Genomic DNA, 16,478 nt, shown 5'->3' on the forward strand with positions numbered 1-16,478 from the left:
AAAAAAAAAAGTTCAGATTTTTTTGTCCAAGTACTATTGTTTATCGAGCCATGTCTCGATGACCTCAATGTAAAACTCCAAAGGACACTTTGCCGACTGAGTGGAGCCTCCAAAGTTAAATAAATCTCAAGTTCAAAAATAATGGATTAAAACTTTCTAAAGCTATCAATTAAAGCTGGAGCTTTCACCTTCAATCTAGACATCCATGACAAATGTAGCACTAGAAGTAACTGTCTAATGTGAGGCAAGGAGACGGTGATCTTGAGTTGGAAGCATCTACTGCATAACTATCTTCAGGACAAGAATCAATTTTATTGTGATGCAATTCCTGATGAACTTGTGTACAAGATAAAACCAAGTGCAAGATTCCATACCACGAATCACTATCCACAATTTGAGTCACCCCCAACAGGTTTTTTGACTTGTAAAAATAGACACGACTTTAGGGAAGAAAAGTATACTTAAGACTTCTCTGCCAACAGAGTTGGGAAATCTTGATCATCTATTGTCAAGCCGATCAGCAGAATTGGATGGTTGAAGTCCACTTATTCTACGAAACAAAATCAGGTTTGTGGAATTTATAGTTGGAACAGATTAAAGTGGCAGACAGGTCTTCTGTCAGGTTGAGAACCAAGTTTATGTGTTAGTTGAATATCATGCCATATCAAATCAGCCAGTTCTTCGCAATGTCAAACAATGAGGACAGCTGCTCAGGTCCTCTGATTTAAAGCAGCCAGCAAAAAAATCCTTCACATAGCCACAGATTTGGGCTCAATGTGTGGTGTTATTAGATTTTTCATTTTCATATACATCGGTCAGGGCGGATGCCATGAAAGGTGCCAACATTTCAGCAGACAGCATTCTTGGACATTAGGCTTCTAGCTGTGCACCCTAATGTCTAAACTGGATCAACAAAAGGCATCAATATGATCAATCTTCACACCTCGCAATTTCCTTCTTATTTTGCTTATCATGCTCTTCTGAACACCCAAGACTTTAGGGGCTGCAGCCCTTATTTTGCTTCCCTTCATCTCTCTGGAGATTTCCATTTGTTCGTCAATCTCTCTGGACTCACTGCATTCTAAGATGAATTCAGTTTCACAATCTGCAGATAAAGCTAGATTTCTTCTACTTGAATCCTTGCAAGAGTGTTCAGTTGATTGGGCTTTTCTGCACAGATGACCCAAGTAATGGCGTGGGTTGATACAACAGAAAGATGAGGAGACAATGCCACTTATCCTGGAAGGATTGACAAATTTAACAAACTCTTCAATCTCTTGGAAGCAAGAATGTTCGGAGTAAGACACTGAAAAAATATGCTGATGCAACTTTCTTGGGGATTTACATATTTCACTTGGATGGCCGGTTTCAACAAGGACCTTATTGCTTCCCTTACACAATGACATGCAAGAATTGGTCAAAGAACTCATCTCATTCAAGGATTTCCTTCCCCATGGAAGACCAGAAGGCAATATTCCAATAGTGGGCCGCACTGTGTTTAATGACTCGATGGTTTCAACTGTGAAACTGTAACGAGGGACAGCTCTCACTCGAGTGAGGCATGTTTTTGTGGTGAAGACATCGCTGAGACCTAGAAGGTGCATTACTTGCAAACGTTCTGGCCACACCCATATCTGTGATTTCAAAAGCACCCTTTTTATCAGTCCCAAAGGCGGAAAAAGAGGATTATAGAGGCCAAAAAGTATCACTACAACAGTCACATACATCCAGACAGCAAGGTCAAAACATTTCAGCAATAAGGCATACTGCAAATGCTTGATCGGCACAAACTTAAATTTAGTGATACATGCATACACAAATTCACATAATATGCTCGAAGACTCAGATCAGCAAGGGATTCATGAGTGGCTGGGTGCAGAGTCACAGAAAAAAACGACATGACCAAGTGCAATATCCATGGAAAGGGTGGAAACTAACCTTTGTTTTTAGAGAGTGAGCGATGTGAAGCAGCAGATCTTCTTTCCCGAGATTATCAATGCCAATGATAAAATCATGATCAGGGTAGGACATAATGATATCTACAACCTGTTGTTCCCCAGAGACCAAATCATTGTGAACACCACTTAGTTCTTCAAAGTTAAATTTGAGAGCGGGAAAATTTGTTACTAGCAGACATCATATTTATGATGCATTCATACAGACAATTTTTGGTAAATGAAATATATGATCCAAATAAACTAAAATTGTCTCTAACAGGCAAAGGTAATGTCTCTTAAGCTGCAAAAATGATCTTCGGGCTAGATGAGCAACAGAGAGATATTACATATTACAAAGGAATGATAAGAAAGGAGATGGCCATAGAAGCAAGTGCTCCAGTGGCACTTAAAAAACATAGAAACTGAAATCATGAGTAGGCAAGATTACCATTTTTTTAAATGTTTAAAAATGGATTCCAGTTTCAGAAATTAAACAAAAATAGCAATAATGAAGGGAAGAGAGAAAATATGAGATTGTACATAAAAACATGATATTGGTCAAAATTTCTAAGACTTTAACATCCATACTCAAGAGTTCTTGTTCTTGTGAACTTGTTTCAATCAGAACTCGGAAGCAAAGCAGCTGATATTATAAGCCAGGCTTCAATCTTGGATGTTTTGCACAAGTCTTTAAGAAATTTAGACAAGTAAAAAATTAAGAATATATAGAGATTCTTTTCTAAGCATACTTTATTGATAACACATGTAAGCAGGCACACATAAGAAACATTACAAACACAAAATAAGGAAAACAAAAAACCAAAAAATTGAGTCATTACTAAGGAAACACCAAAGTAAAGCCACCACTACAATTATTTTAAAGCTGGTATTGAAAAGCAACATATAAATTCTCCCAAAAACTCTCTTTCAATGATCATATGAAGGTGGACATTTGAATTTTCTGTATTTATATAACCCCTAGTACAAACTTCACTGAATCGAGCATGAAAGGACAAAGAAATACCATAGTCACAGATATCGGCAATATTTTCAAAATATCTCAATATTATCACTGTATTTTCAGCAAACAATATTATAGGTAAAATATCATGATATTTTGAAAATATTGTCGATTTGATTATATCACAACATTATACTGTTTTATTTGTTTTCTATATTTTAAATATGTTTTACAAACTTCACTGAATCGAGCATGAAAGGACAAAGAAATACCATGGTCACAGATATCGGCAATATTTTCAAAATATCTCAATATTATCACTGTATTTTCAGCAAACAATATTATAGGTAAAATATCATGGTATTTTGAAAATATTGCCAATTTGATTATATCAGAATATTATACTGTTTTATTTGTTTTTGTATTTTAAATATGTTTTACTTATTTCTTTTAAATTTTTTACTTTTTTTATTATATCATTATATGTATTTTATTGTCTAAGCATGATATTTTCTTACTTATTTTTTGTTATTTTTATATTTTTTAAGCACCAAGATTTTTTCGAGATTTATCACCAAACCTATAATATCACGAGAAATGGTCGATACCGATATTTGTGACTATGAGAAATACATAGCCTGTAAAAAAGCATGAAAACTGGGTAGAAAAATTATCAACTAATATGGCTGCTTTATTATCACCTTGAAGCCCAATCAGTGTCCAATACATCAACACAATTCAAGGATTAACTTCATAACAAATAGGTTCTTGTATCTTGACAAGAGCCCATAACTTAGCCAGTCAGACTTGGGTATGTACCCTAGAAATAATTATCACACTAAATGATATTAATGTTACATTATATCAGCATGGCACTCATTGACCCATGTTCTACATTAGAAAATATACATCAAAAAGTCATGCTTGCTCTTAGTAATCCACTCTTCAAGCAAAATTGTAAGTGTAGATTCTAACTCAAGTGCTCTAAGCATTAAACGAGCAGATAGTAAGAGCGTACACTATTTTATTCACAACCACCAAAAAAAGATATTGTTAAAATAAATCACATAAGAGAGACTAAGAATGCACCTGCTGAGCTGCAATTTTACGAGGAGGAAATGAAAACAACGGATTGCAATAAGTATTGTCCAAGTACAGAATGTCCAGTTTCAAATCACCGAGAGCATTAAGGAGCATGTTCTTCCCTGGAAGAACCTTGATATCTGCTATCTCCCAACGGAAATCACCTGTGTATAACATAGACCCAAATTCTCCACGAAACAAGTACATTACAGCACCTGCAGAATAAAAATGACCATGAATAAATGACCATGTTGGCATGTCAAACATGAGAAGTCCCAACATTATGTGTACATGGACAAATACTCATCTTAAAGTAATATAAGCACAAACTTTATGAAAACAATAAACATCGACTTATTTTTCGATACAACAGAGAAGATCTGCAATCCATTAACTTTCCTAGACATATATCCTTGAAAACCCACTTCCATAAAAGCTGTTTCAAAAACTAAAATCAAAACGCTTCAGAAGCTTGCTTCCCAGGGCATGTGAGTTGCAGTTCACAAACATAATAATTACAGTTTCATTGAAAAGTAGCACAAATTCCAAAATCAAATAACTAAGATCATTGCCCGAAGGGATCTAAAGTTGCCTATTTTAATTAGGTCTAAGGGATGCAAAATACCTTTTCAGAATGTTAAATCAAATCGATCAAAACCTCATCAAACTATTTAACTTAAAAAAAGGAGAAAACTGTGCATGCTCAGTAGGGGTGGCAAAATCTGACCCGACCCGCCAACCCGCTTCTTAGCCGGGTTAGGGTTTGGCTTAAACGGGTTTGTGTGGTAAACGGGTAGACCCGCCTAACCCGTTTATTAAACGGGTCGTGTTCGTGTTAGGGTTGTGAAAGTATCTTCAATAAGATACTAATATCAAGACCTTAATATTCTTGATATTAGACCCACCACGAAAGCACAATAAGAACACTTTAGAACACTTGTGCACAAAAAGCACAACCCACAAATACCTCACAAATGCACAAAGGCATAAAAACAATGGAATCGATTTATTGAGAACTTGGGCTTTGACACAAAGCCATAAGAGAATACAAGGGGAGAGCCCCTATTTATAACCACACAAAAAAGGAGCCTTGGAGGGGCTCCACTCATAGACGTTGGAGCCCCTCCAACGGTCACAAATGTGACCGTTGGAGGGGCCCAACGTCTATTTGAGTGGGGCCCCCAAGGTTCCTTTAAGTACAAAAAATAAAAAGAAAAAGAAAGAAAAAGAAAAACTAAAAAGAAATTACAAACACATTCAAAAAGTGAATGTGCGTAAAATGAAGGAAAAGACGAAACTACCCCTACGACTAAATAAGAAGAAATATATATATTTTATATATATAATAAGTAGATACATATACATATATATTAATATATGTATATGTATTACCTTATATATATAAAATATATATATTACATTAGGTGATAAGGTACATAATTTAACACCCCCCCTCAAACTTAGGGCAGGATGACCGAGAGTTTGCTAAGAAGAAAGTTGAAACGTGGAGCACACAATGCTTTGGTGAAGAAATCCGCCAATTGATATTCGGACGTGACATATGGAAGGTCAATGATTCCTTTGAGGTACGCCTCCCGAACGTAGTGACAATCCATCTCTATGTGTTTGGTCCGCTCATGAAAGGTGTGATTTTTAGCAATATAAATCGCACTTTTGTTGTCACAGCAAAGCTTGGTAGGCCCTTCAATAGTGATCCCCATGTCTTCCAACAACTGATTAATCCAAACGATTTCCATGGTAGTAGTCGCCATGGCACGATATTCAGCTTCAGTTGAGGATAAAGACACATTTTGCTGCTTCTTACATCTCCATGAGATTAATGAGTCTCCTAAGAATACACAAAAACCAGTGGTGGAGTGACGGTTATTTGGGTCACCTCCCCAATCAGAGTCAGTATAAGCAATTAATCTCAACTCAGAAGAAGAAGACAGAAAAACTCCCTTATTAATAGTGTGCTTTAGGTATCTTACGACACGTAAGATAGCACCCATGTGAACGGAAGTTGGTGCATGCTGAAACTGACTTGCCGTATGCACCGCATGCGAGATATCTGGTCTGGTGATACTGAGATACATCAATGATCCTACTAGTTGCCGGTAGGGAGTAGGATCAGAGAGATGAACACCATCGTCAATCTTCATTTTAGCTCCTACTATAGCAGGAGTTTCACAAATTTTATCATCTGTAATGCCTGAACTGTCAACAATCTCAGATGCAAGCTTAGTTTGAGACAAAAAATATCCTCTATGAGAGTAAGCAACCTCAATACCCAAAAAGTAAGTTAGGAAGCCTAAGTCAGACATTTCAAACTTATCCTTTAAAATGGATTTTATGCTTTTAATCCCTTTAGAATCGCTCCCAGTTATAAGCATGTCGTCCACATAAAGTAGTAGTTATAAGCTTTTAATCCCTTGGGGGCTTGTTTCAAACCATAAAGTGTTTTCCGAAGACGAAGCACTTTTCCCTTAGGATACTCCATTCCAGGAGGAGCATCCATATATACTTCTTCGTTTAGATCTCCGTTTAAAAACGAATTCTTAACATCCATCTGATAGATGTTCCATTTATTAATTGAAGCAACAGTTATAAGACATCGGACAGTGACCATACGAGCAACGGGGGCAAAAGTCTCCTCATAATCAATCTCATATTTTTGACCATATCCCTTTGCAACTAAGCGAGCCTTATACCTCTCAAGAGACCCATCACTCTTAGTTTTGACTTTAAATACCCATCTACACCCTATTGCTTTCTTGTCTTTAGGAAGGTCTTGAAACTCCCAGGTCTTTGCTTTCTTAAGGGCTTCAAGTTCATTATTCATAGCGACTATCCATTCTGGACATGTTCGTGCTTCCTCGAAATCCCTAGGTTCTATGTATGAGTGAATGGCGCTTAGACAGGCTCTATATTTTGATGAAAAGGACTCATATGAGATGAACCTAGAAGGGGGTCTTCTTGATCTTTCGGTCCTACGAAGATTTCCTTCACTTGAAGGGGTAGACTCACTATCATATCTTTCGAGAGCACTTCTAAAAGTATTCCTATCTCTATGAGAGTAGGTTATAGGATCTCTATGTTCTTCATTGATATGTTGATCAGAATGAGTTTCATTATTATTCAAGTCATTTTGATTTGTTTCATCATCACTAGTATCATCTTTAGTTAATAAGTCAAACAGAAAAGAATAGTTTATATTCTCGTCATTGGTTTCAAGTTTTTCGAAACCACTAACATTTTTCAAAAAACTCACATTTCTGGAAACATATAGTTTATCACTCTTAACATCATAACATCGAAAACCTTTATGAGTTTCAGAATAACCAAGAAAGGCACAAGGAATGGCCTTAGGAGAGAGTTTGTCATTTTTATCAGTAAGGACAAAACATTTACATCCAAAAACCCTTAACCTGCTATAATCAGGTTCCTTTTCATATAATTTTTCAAATCGGGAAATTTTGTTCAAGTTTTTAGATGGAAGTCTATTTATGAGATAGACAGAAGTAAGAGCGGCCTCCGCCCAAAGTTTTTTCGGAATATTTTGGGAAATGAGTAAAGTTCGTGTGGTTTCAATAATATGACTATGTTTTCGTTCAGCCAACCCATTTTGTTGGGGGGTTTTAGGACAAGACTTCTGATGAAGAATTCCATAGTTTTCAAGATAGCTTTTGAATTCATTGGAAAGGTATTCACCACCCGAATCGGTTCTAAAAATTTTTAAATTTCCATTGAATTGATTTAAAACCATCATATGAAATGTTTTAAAAGTTGAAAAAACTTCATGTTTATGTTTAAGAAAATATATCCAACTAAACCTAGTGAAATCGTCCACAAAGATAACATAGTAAGAGAAACCTCCCTTGGATATTACCGGAGCCGGACCCCATACATCGGAGTGAACAATTTCAAAAGGTTTTGTTGTAAACATAGATCTTTGAGGAAAAGGAAGACTTCTCATTTTTCCAAGAATACATTCATTACAAACAAAATTTTCATTACAAAGATGCTTAATAAAAGGCAAATAAGAGATTTTAACAATGTTGGGATGACCCAATCTCTTATGCCATACATGAATATCTTTGTTTTGAGCAACATTACAAAATTGATTCTTGGGAATTTTAAGAAAATCAACATAGTAGAGGTCTCCTCTCCTAAAGCCTTCCCCAATCAATTTCCCGGACTGGCGATCCTGTATCCAACATTTATTAGAAGAGAATTTTATATCGCAACCACAGTCCGAGAGTTGAGAAACGGAAAGTAAATTTAAGTTTAGTTTTGGTATAAGACGAATTTTTGGGATAAAGAAGTCTTGTTTTTCAAAATTGCCCATTCCTTTAATTTTAAGAGGGGTTCCATCCGCCGTGGAGACAAAGGACGGAAGACCATTTTTAGAATAATCAGAAAGAAAGCAATGGCTTGGAGTCATATGAAACGAAGCACCGGAATCAAGTAACCAAGATGTCTTACCAAGAGAGGAAGAGGATGACATAGCGGCTCCAGAAATGCCTCCTTTGAGAAGAGGTTGAAGAGCATCCACAATTTGATGAAGCGAAAGAGGTTCATTTGAAGTTGAAGGCCGTTCCTCCGATTGGGATGCTAAAGCCGCGGCAAGAAATTTCTTCCATTTGGGACAATTGGGTTTGATATATCCCGGTTCTTTACAAAAATGGCAAGTTAATTTGCTATAATCTCTCTTGCCATATCGATCATTTTGCCCTTGATTTTTGAAATGGGGCGGTTTGTAGGTCTTCAAATTATTTTCGGGTCTTGATACGGCATTAACCACTTCATAGTCATTTTGAGAAGGTGTAGCAAGAATGCTTGGGCTATTTTTACAAATCCCCATACGTGTTTCCTCACCACTTAGCTTGATGATGACATCTTCAATAGATGGGGAGGTGAAAGCCGATAGAAGAGAGGACCGAATTTGCTCAAATTCGGGTCTAAGACCATTTAGGAAGTTGAAAAATCGATCTTCCTATAGTTGTTTGTGCCTTAATTCAATAGCTTCTCCGCTCCATTTTGGTTCGAGCATGGCAAGCTCGTCCCAAATAGATGACAATTCGGCAAAATATTCCCGAATAGATAAATCATTTTGTTGAAGAGTCAAGGCTTTCTTTTGGAGATAGTATTTGTGAGACAAGTCCCTTGAAGTATACATTTTTTCAAGGTATAACCAAGCTTCGGAGGCCCTTTTAAATTTAATGATGTTGGCATTGATCTTGGTTTCTACGGACGAAAAAATCCAAGACAATATTTTGAAGTTCTTCATTTCCCACTCATCATGCCTTTTGGAATATTCTTCTAAGGCCTTTTGTCTATCTTCTCCTTCAAGAATCTTAATTTCCCCTTTCTCTATAGTAGAAAGCTTGGGTTCGGGTTCCGATATGGAGCCTTGAACGTAACCCCAAAGGCCTTTCCCTTTGATATGGGCTTCCATATTGCCGGCCCAAACATGGTAGTTCGAACCGCTAAGTTTAAACCCAAGGGAGAAATGGGAGTCTTTTTCACCCATTAGAGAGAAGAGAAGATGGAAAATAATGCGTACCTTAACGGATTTTCAACCTTTTCTTGACAAAAGTTGCTTCTAAAATATTGCCTGAAGTAAATGCTTCACTCAAAAACTTCACTAGCTTGAGGGCACGATTTTCGAGGTGCTTCACAAGAGACGAGATGCACGATCCTCTTTCTTCCAACGAGGCTCTGATACCATGTGAAAGTATCTTCAATAAGATACTAATATCAAGACCTTAATATTCTTGATATTAGACCCACCACGAAAGCACAATAAGAACACTTTAGAACACTTGTGCACAAAAAGCACAACCCACAAATACCTCACAAATGCACAAAGGCATAAAAACAATGGAATCGATTTATTGAGAACTTGGGCTTTGACACAAAGCCATAAGAGAATACAAGGGGAGAGCCCCTATTTATAACCACACAAAAAAGGAGCCTTGGAGGGGCTCCACTCATAGACGTTGGAGCCCCTCCAACGGTCACAAATGTGACCGTTGGAGGGGCCCAACGTCTATTTGAGTGGGGCCACCAAGGTTCCTTTAAGTACAAAAAATAAAAAGAAAAATAAAGAAAAAGAAAAACTAAAAAGAAATTACAAACACATTCAAAAAGTGAATGTGCATAAAATGAAGGAAAAGACGAAACTACCCCTACGACTAAATAAGAAGAAATATATATATTTTATATATATAATAAGTAGATACATATACATATATATTAATATATGTATATGTATTACCTTATATATATAAAATATATATATATATTACATTAGGTGATAAGGTACATAATTTAACAAGGGGTACGCCAACCCGTTTGACCCGTTTAATAAACAGGTTAGGCGGGCGGGTCAACCCGTTTACACAAACCCGTCAACGCGCAACCCGTTTATATATATATTAACTTATCTAACCCTAACTCCTAACTTTACACTTTAGTCACCCACCTAACTCCTTCCAACCCAGCCGCAGCCAAGAGCCCGAGACCTCTCCTCTAATTGCAGATTTGCAGAAAAAAAAGTATAATATGTATTTTTTTTGTGTTTCTAATTGTGTTATTCGGGTTAGACAGGTTATTCGGGTTACTCGGGTCGGTTATCGTGTCTATGTTATCGGGTCAACCCGTTTAATAAACGGGTCATCGTGTCGTGTAATCGTGTCATGTCGACCCGACCCGTTTATTAAACGGGTTAACCGTGTCGTGTCGGGTTAACCGTTTAATAAATTGGTCGCGTTCGTGTTTGCCACATCCAACCCGTTTAATAAACGAGTCGTGTTCGTGTTGAGGTATTCTGACCCGCCAACCCATTAACCCGACCCACCAACCCGCCGACCCGACCCGATTGCCACCCCTAATGCTCAATAAAGACCCAAAAAAACTCTTTGAAGCACTATGAAATAAACTAACCAACACATTTTCAATTTAGTCATTGTATTTGTCCCACAATACAAATTTTTGCCACTTTGAGAGAAGGTTTTACGCAAACCTAAAAACTATTATGAATAATAAAACCTAAGCAAATCCAGAAGGTCTAACGGATTCAATTCATGCAAAACTCAACAGTTTTATCATCCCACAGTGTATTTTTTTCATCAATCTGTAAAATCTACTTTGTCAATCTAACCAAGTGAGGCAGGAGCGGAGCAAAAGACCCGGCTCCATGAAGATCCATTAGTATCCAATTTAGTCTAGGGTTTTATTTGGAATTTTTTAAAATTAGATCTTTTTATGTAATGGATCTATCTCAAATCCATAGTAGACCTAGACCCCTATAAATACTTATTATAGGGATTTGAGGGGCCAGAGAGTTTAGGAATGAAAATTATTGTTTTTCTCGAGTTTTATACAATTTTCAATTTTCCCCTTCTTTTCTCGATTTTCATGCATAGGTGATAGGAGAAGTGTAACATGGTTTTATCGTAAATAGAGCCCTTTCAATTTACATCAGTTAGTATCAGAGCACCCCTTTGTAAATCATGCCGACATTAGATATATGTCAGAAATGGTGTTCACATGTGATCTACGATTATTCTACACAAGATGGTTCATAGCTCCCCGATCAATTCCACAAACCTGCGATATTCATCGTCGATGGCCAACCAAACAGAAGCCCCAACCATCCAACACCATCTTCTACCTTCTCCCATTGCCCACCCCCATACTACAGCCCGCCTTCAACGCCTTCTTTCCCTTATCTATCAACTACCACCGACCATCAACCCATCAAAAAAATCAATGGATGGAGGATGGTGGGTGGGTCTCAAACCCCCAACCCACCACCTTCCTCCACGACTTCTACCTCCTTTCTTCTAATCGCTACCAGCGGGGTGCAGGCCGATCGAGACAGCGCCGAAAGGTGGCCATCAACCACTCCAGACTGGGGGCATGTTTGGTCGGTCATCGACGGTCCGCTAGGCACCCCTCCACCTGCATCTCCTTCCTCGGTTTCACCTCACCATCTCTCTATCCCCTTTCATTCACATCAAACAACCATAGCCACCAGACAATACCTGACCGGCGACCCATCACCGGCCAAGTACAACCGGTAGGACCCGCCTACCAGTGGGAGAGTCCCCTCCGGTCGTCACGGCTGCCGCGTTTCCACCCACCCCTTCTTCCCCTCTATCCGGTCGGCCAGTGGCGGAGCCAGGGGTGGGCATGGGTGGGCGGTTGCCCACCCCAGAATCAGTGGCGGAGCCACATAGTGGCCAGGGTAGGCAGGCACGTGCCCACCCTGACCTAAAAAATTCCCAGATATGGGGGGTTCATGGCGAGTAGTGCCCACCCTGACCTCTTTTACATTGTTTCCCCATCTCTTCTCTCTCTCTCAGGGCACGATTATGCAGAAAGTCCATTATTTTCTGCTATCCATTCTCAATGAAACCCCTTTTTCCTTCTTATTTTCAAAATTTCTGGTTGTTGATGCCTAATTTTGGTTCTTCAAGGGTTTTTCTTTTCTCATTCTGCATAGATCAGTTCTTATCGAGTTGCAAAATCAACAACTTGAGTTAATTTGTTAGGGTTATGGTTTCCTTGTGATGGTTGTGATAAAAATTATCCTGAAAATAGAAAAAAGGACTTTAAGGGTTCCTGTGAAATGTGCCTCTTGTGACATGATACCGATTTAAGAACCCAATAGAGCACAAGTATGAAATTGTGAGGAAACTACAAGAAAGGAAGCATAAATGTGGAATGAGTGGAGATGGAGAGAATGTTGCTCCAGCTCTGAAGAAGGCAAATATGGGAATTGTCGTTGCTGATGCTACTAATGCAGCTAAGAGTCCATCTAACATTTTCCCTATAGAACCTGAGCTAGTTTTGAATCAGCGTAATGCATGATGTTTGTTAGGGTTTAGGTTTTTTATTTAGTTTATTTTTAAATAGCATAAATATTTAATTTAGGTTTTAAAGTTTTTTCTGATTTTTTAATAAGCATTAGCCATTAAATGAATACTTTATTTTGGTTGGAATATTAGATTTTTTTTTCAATGAGCATAAATCTATGAATTTTTTAGGAATTAGGGTGTTTATTTGGATATTTTCAAATGATGTAAATGTTAATTATGGTTTTTGAGTTTTTAGTGTTTGTTTCTCTTTTCAATTATCATTAAACATGATTTCATTAATGAATGCTTGATTTTGGTTAGTTGTATTTTTGTGTTATTTTGGTTTTTCATATGACATGAATATTTAAGTAGATATTTTTGTCAATCTTTTTTTTCAATCAACATTAAACAAGATTACATGAATGCAAGCTTGGTTTTGGTTAGAATTTTAGTTTTTTTTTCAATTGGCTTATTTATGAATGATGTTTATTAGGATTTAGGGTTTTGACTTGGTTTCTTACCATGTGTTTGTGCCCACCCTAGTTTAGGTTCCTAGCTCCGCCACTGCGGTCGGCCAGGGTGAGGTTCTAGTTGGCGGAGATCCTGTCGAACGGTAGCCGCCGGCCATGAGTGACCAGAAGGACGCCTGGCCCTCGCCGATGGTTGTTTCAGGTCGGTGGAGATGGGTGGAAACCCTAGCCCCACCATCCTCTTCCTCCCCTTTCCTTCCTATTGTGGAGGTGAGACTTTGGGACTGAACCGGCTCTGCATCATTGTTCTCCCCTACTCCTAATTCAACTTTTGAAACCAGTTCAAAGTTCCAAAACCGGTTTCAAGTGCCTTTAACCCATTTAAACCCTTGTTTGGATCTTAATTCCACTCAATTTGACCCAAATCCCATAATGTTGTATTCTAACCATGTTTTTTATCCAAATCACCGCCACCACCCACCTACATTGACCCAATATTACTCAAAACATCAAAATCCTTAAATAACCCATGACCCAAATACCAAACATGAACAAACACATATCCAACCCAAATCGACCCTACTCATACCTCTCCAGACCACTGCCCCACTCAAAATAAGCTTTGAACCAAACTTATTTATCAAGGTTCAATGTTTGTGCAAGAATATATAGAAGAGTTTCATAGAAAGGTAGACTTAGTGGGGTTTTTTCTTTTTGAAACTATATAAAATCTTCTTCACAGCCTTATAACAAGTTTTTCAAGGTGCCTTGGATCTCAAAACAGAACTGAAACCCAATCCAAATCCCCTCTCAGAGCCCATCCCAAGCATAAATCCAACTAAAGAATATTTGAGCCCATCCCAAGCATAAATCCAACTAAAGAATATTTGAATCCAAAATCATGTGATGAGTCCAAATCCATTTTATTGGGTCTTTTTAAACCCATCTTGAACCCTCGTAACCCCATATCCAAAAACCCTTATCATGAAACCAAACCCGAGTCCATTTGACCTAGTCCCAAGAGAACCAATCCATTCATCACCTACTATCCAGCCTAATCTTCACTCGTACCCACCTCACCTAAACCAAGCCTGTCCCAGAACCCGAGCTTACTTAAGATGCATCATCAGCAGTATCTGAAACATGGGACGGTGGAGCAAGAAATTCAAATTGTTTGTTCATGGACTACTTCAGATTGGATCAAACCAGCTTTAGATCCATTTGATCCATATCTTCAAAAAGTGGCAGTCGAGGACGATGAATGGTTCAAGAAAAATGTTTCAGGTTTTTAGGTACATATTGGAACAGATCCTGTCTACTCAGTTTGTGATGCAGTATAGGAACCCAAATCTCACTTTTGGGCCCATAACTCACAAAGTGAAAAGGGATTGAAAAAAGTGCAAGCGGGATCTAGACTTGAGGGCAAGAGGAGAATGATGCTGGATTTTTATAAAGACCCATTAAGATTCAATTTAGTTTAGTATTTTTATTTGGATTTTTTTTAGAATTAGATCTTATTTTATGTAAAAGATCTATCTCATGTTCATAATAGACCTAGGGTTTATAGTGTTAACTTATAAATACTTATTATAGGGATTTGATGGGGTCAGAGAGTTCATGAATGAAAATTATTGTTTTATAGTTTTTCCCTACTTTTTGAATTTTCGTACATAAGAGTAGCCTAATTTAGTTTTATGGTAAATCATGCCCTCTCGATTTACATCACCAATCATGTGCAACTAAAAAAATCTCGCATATTTACCCAAAATTGCCCCTAATTTAGCCCATAGATCATATAAAAACAATATATCAGCAACTATTAGGTCAAATTGGGTTTCCTTAGACAATTAAAGACGCTAATTCCAATGCAAATACGCGATGGATGACTAAGAACAATTAGGGCACAAAACTCCAAAGTAACGATGTATGTACCTGGGCAATGATGAGCATCAATCGCAGTGACTTCAACAAAAACCTTCGATCTGGAGCCGGGAGATACCAGAGGCACGATCTGTGGTTTCCCGGCCTCGAGGATGCGGATCAGCAACATATCGAAACCTGGAAACCTGACCGGGAACAGCCTGGAGGTGAACAGAGAGCAATATAGCGGTCCCTTGCACCACTTCGAGCTCAAACCCTGGGTGTGATCCGAGTGGAGGTGCGTGAGGAAGTAGATCTGGCTCAGGGCCGTCCATTTGTCGACGGAGATCAACCCTTCCTCCATCCCTCTGTCCGAGACCGGACAAGTCCTTAGCTGGAGAAGGTCACCATGGTGAAGGATTCGGCCGGAACAGTTTCCCCGGCGACGGTTCCTGCGGAAAACGCCGTCGTAGGAACAGTGGGGAACAAACAGAGTGGCGGGTTAGGTTTTGAATTTGGGTGAGATCTCTCCCTTTTATATTGCCGCGAAAAAGCAGTATCCCCAACTCGCTCTGCACTAGATGTGTCAACGGGTCGAGTTGGACCCGAACCTGACACGTACCAAACCTGTAAGGTTTGGTAACAAAGAAGAACGTCCGATTAGAAACCGGGTCGGATCCAAAGAGCGATTATTATAGAGCCGGGTATGATTTGTGAAATTTCATGCTTCGGTCCGAGCCGAGTTCCAATTAAGACCCGTGATTTTTCAATCTAAAAAGATAAAAAATTTATGAGATGTGGGCTGGGTCTGGTTCATGTAATCCTTCCCGGTATGGTTTTTCTTACGGCAACCCCGATCAGACCTGAGTCTACACCCTGCACCTCAATATCAGATCCGGGTTCAGATTCACTTGAGTCCAAACCAGGTCCTACCCATTGACACTCCTACAAACGGCACTCCATAGATTCATGTGACATAAATGGGTGTGAGTTTAGGTTTGGGTTCGGGTTTGGTCCGTGTGTGTCTGGGTCTGAGTCCAGCATTTGTTTGGGATTGGTCAAGTTTGGATACCAGAGGGTAGGATGGTCGAGTGTTACCCGAGACCCGACAGTGAATCGGTAATAATGGGGTTTGACCGTTTGACTAGGATCTGATTAGATAATCGGGTCGTACATGTCTTAATTAGTCTTTACGTCGGGTTGGATACATTTACATCCAAAATATCATTTATTTTACAATGGTTCTGAGAACCCACAATGTACATTATGATTTACTTGCGGGCTGGATCGCATTCAGATC

The 16,478-nt window shown here is 38.5% G+C and overlaps 1 protein-coding gene across 1 annotated transcript; it reads right to left on the bottom strand.

Moving 5' to 3' along the window:
* Nucleotides 1-379: 379 nt before the first annotated feature.
* On the bottom strand, nucleotides 380-15,612 carry LOC149822988 (DNA repair metallo-beta-lactamase family protein). Its single transcript, XM_089981366.1, has 4 exons — nucleotides 15,251-15,612; nucleotides 3,988-4,196; nucleotides 1,939-2,046; nucleotides 380-1,634 (listed from the first exon to the last, which is right to left on the bottom strand). The coding sequence occupies exons 1-4, from the start codon at nucleotides 15,540-15,542 to the stop codon at nucleotides 909-911; spliced, it is 1,335 nt and encodes a 444-aa protein (XP_089837492.1). The 5' UTR covers nucleotides 15,543-15,612; the 3' UTR covers nucleotides 380-908.
* Nucleotides 15,613-16,478: the final 866 nt, after the last annotated feature.

Source organism: Nuphar pumila, chromosome 11 (assembly GCF_984573655.1).
Source record: "Nuphar pumila chromosome 11, dmNupPumi1.hap1.1, whole genome shotgun sequence".
Lineage (NCBI taxonomy): Eukaryota > Viridiplantae > Streptophyta > Magnoliopsida > Nymphaeales > Nymphaeaceae > Nuphar > Nuphar pumila.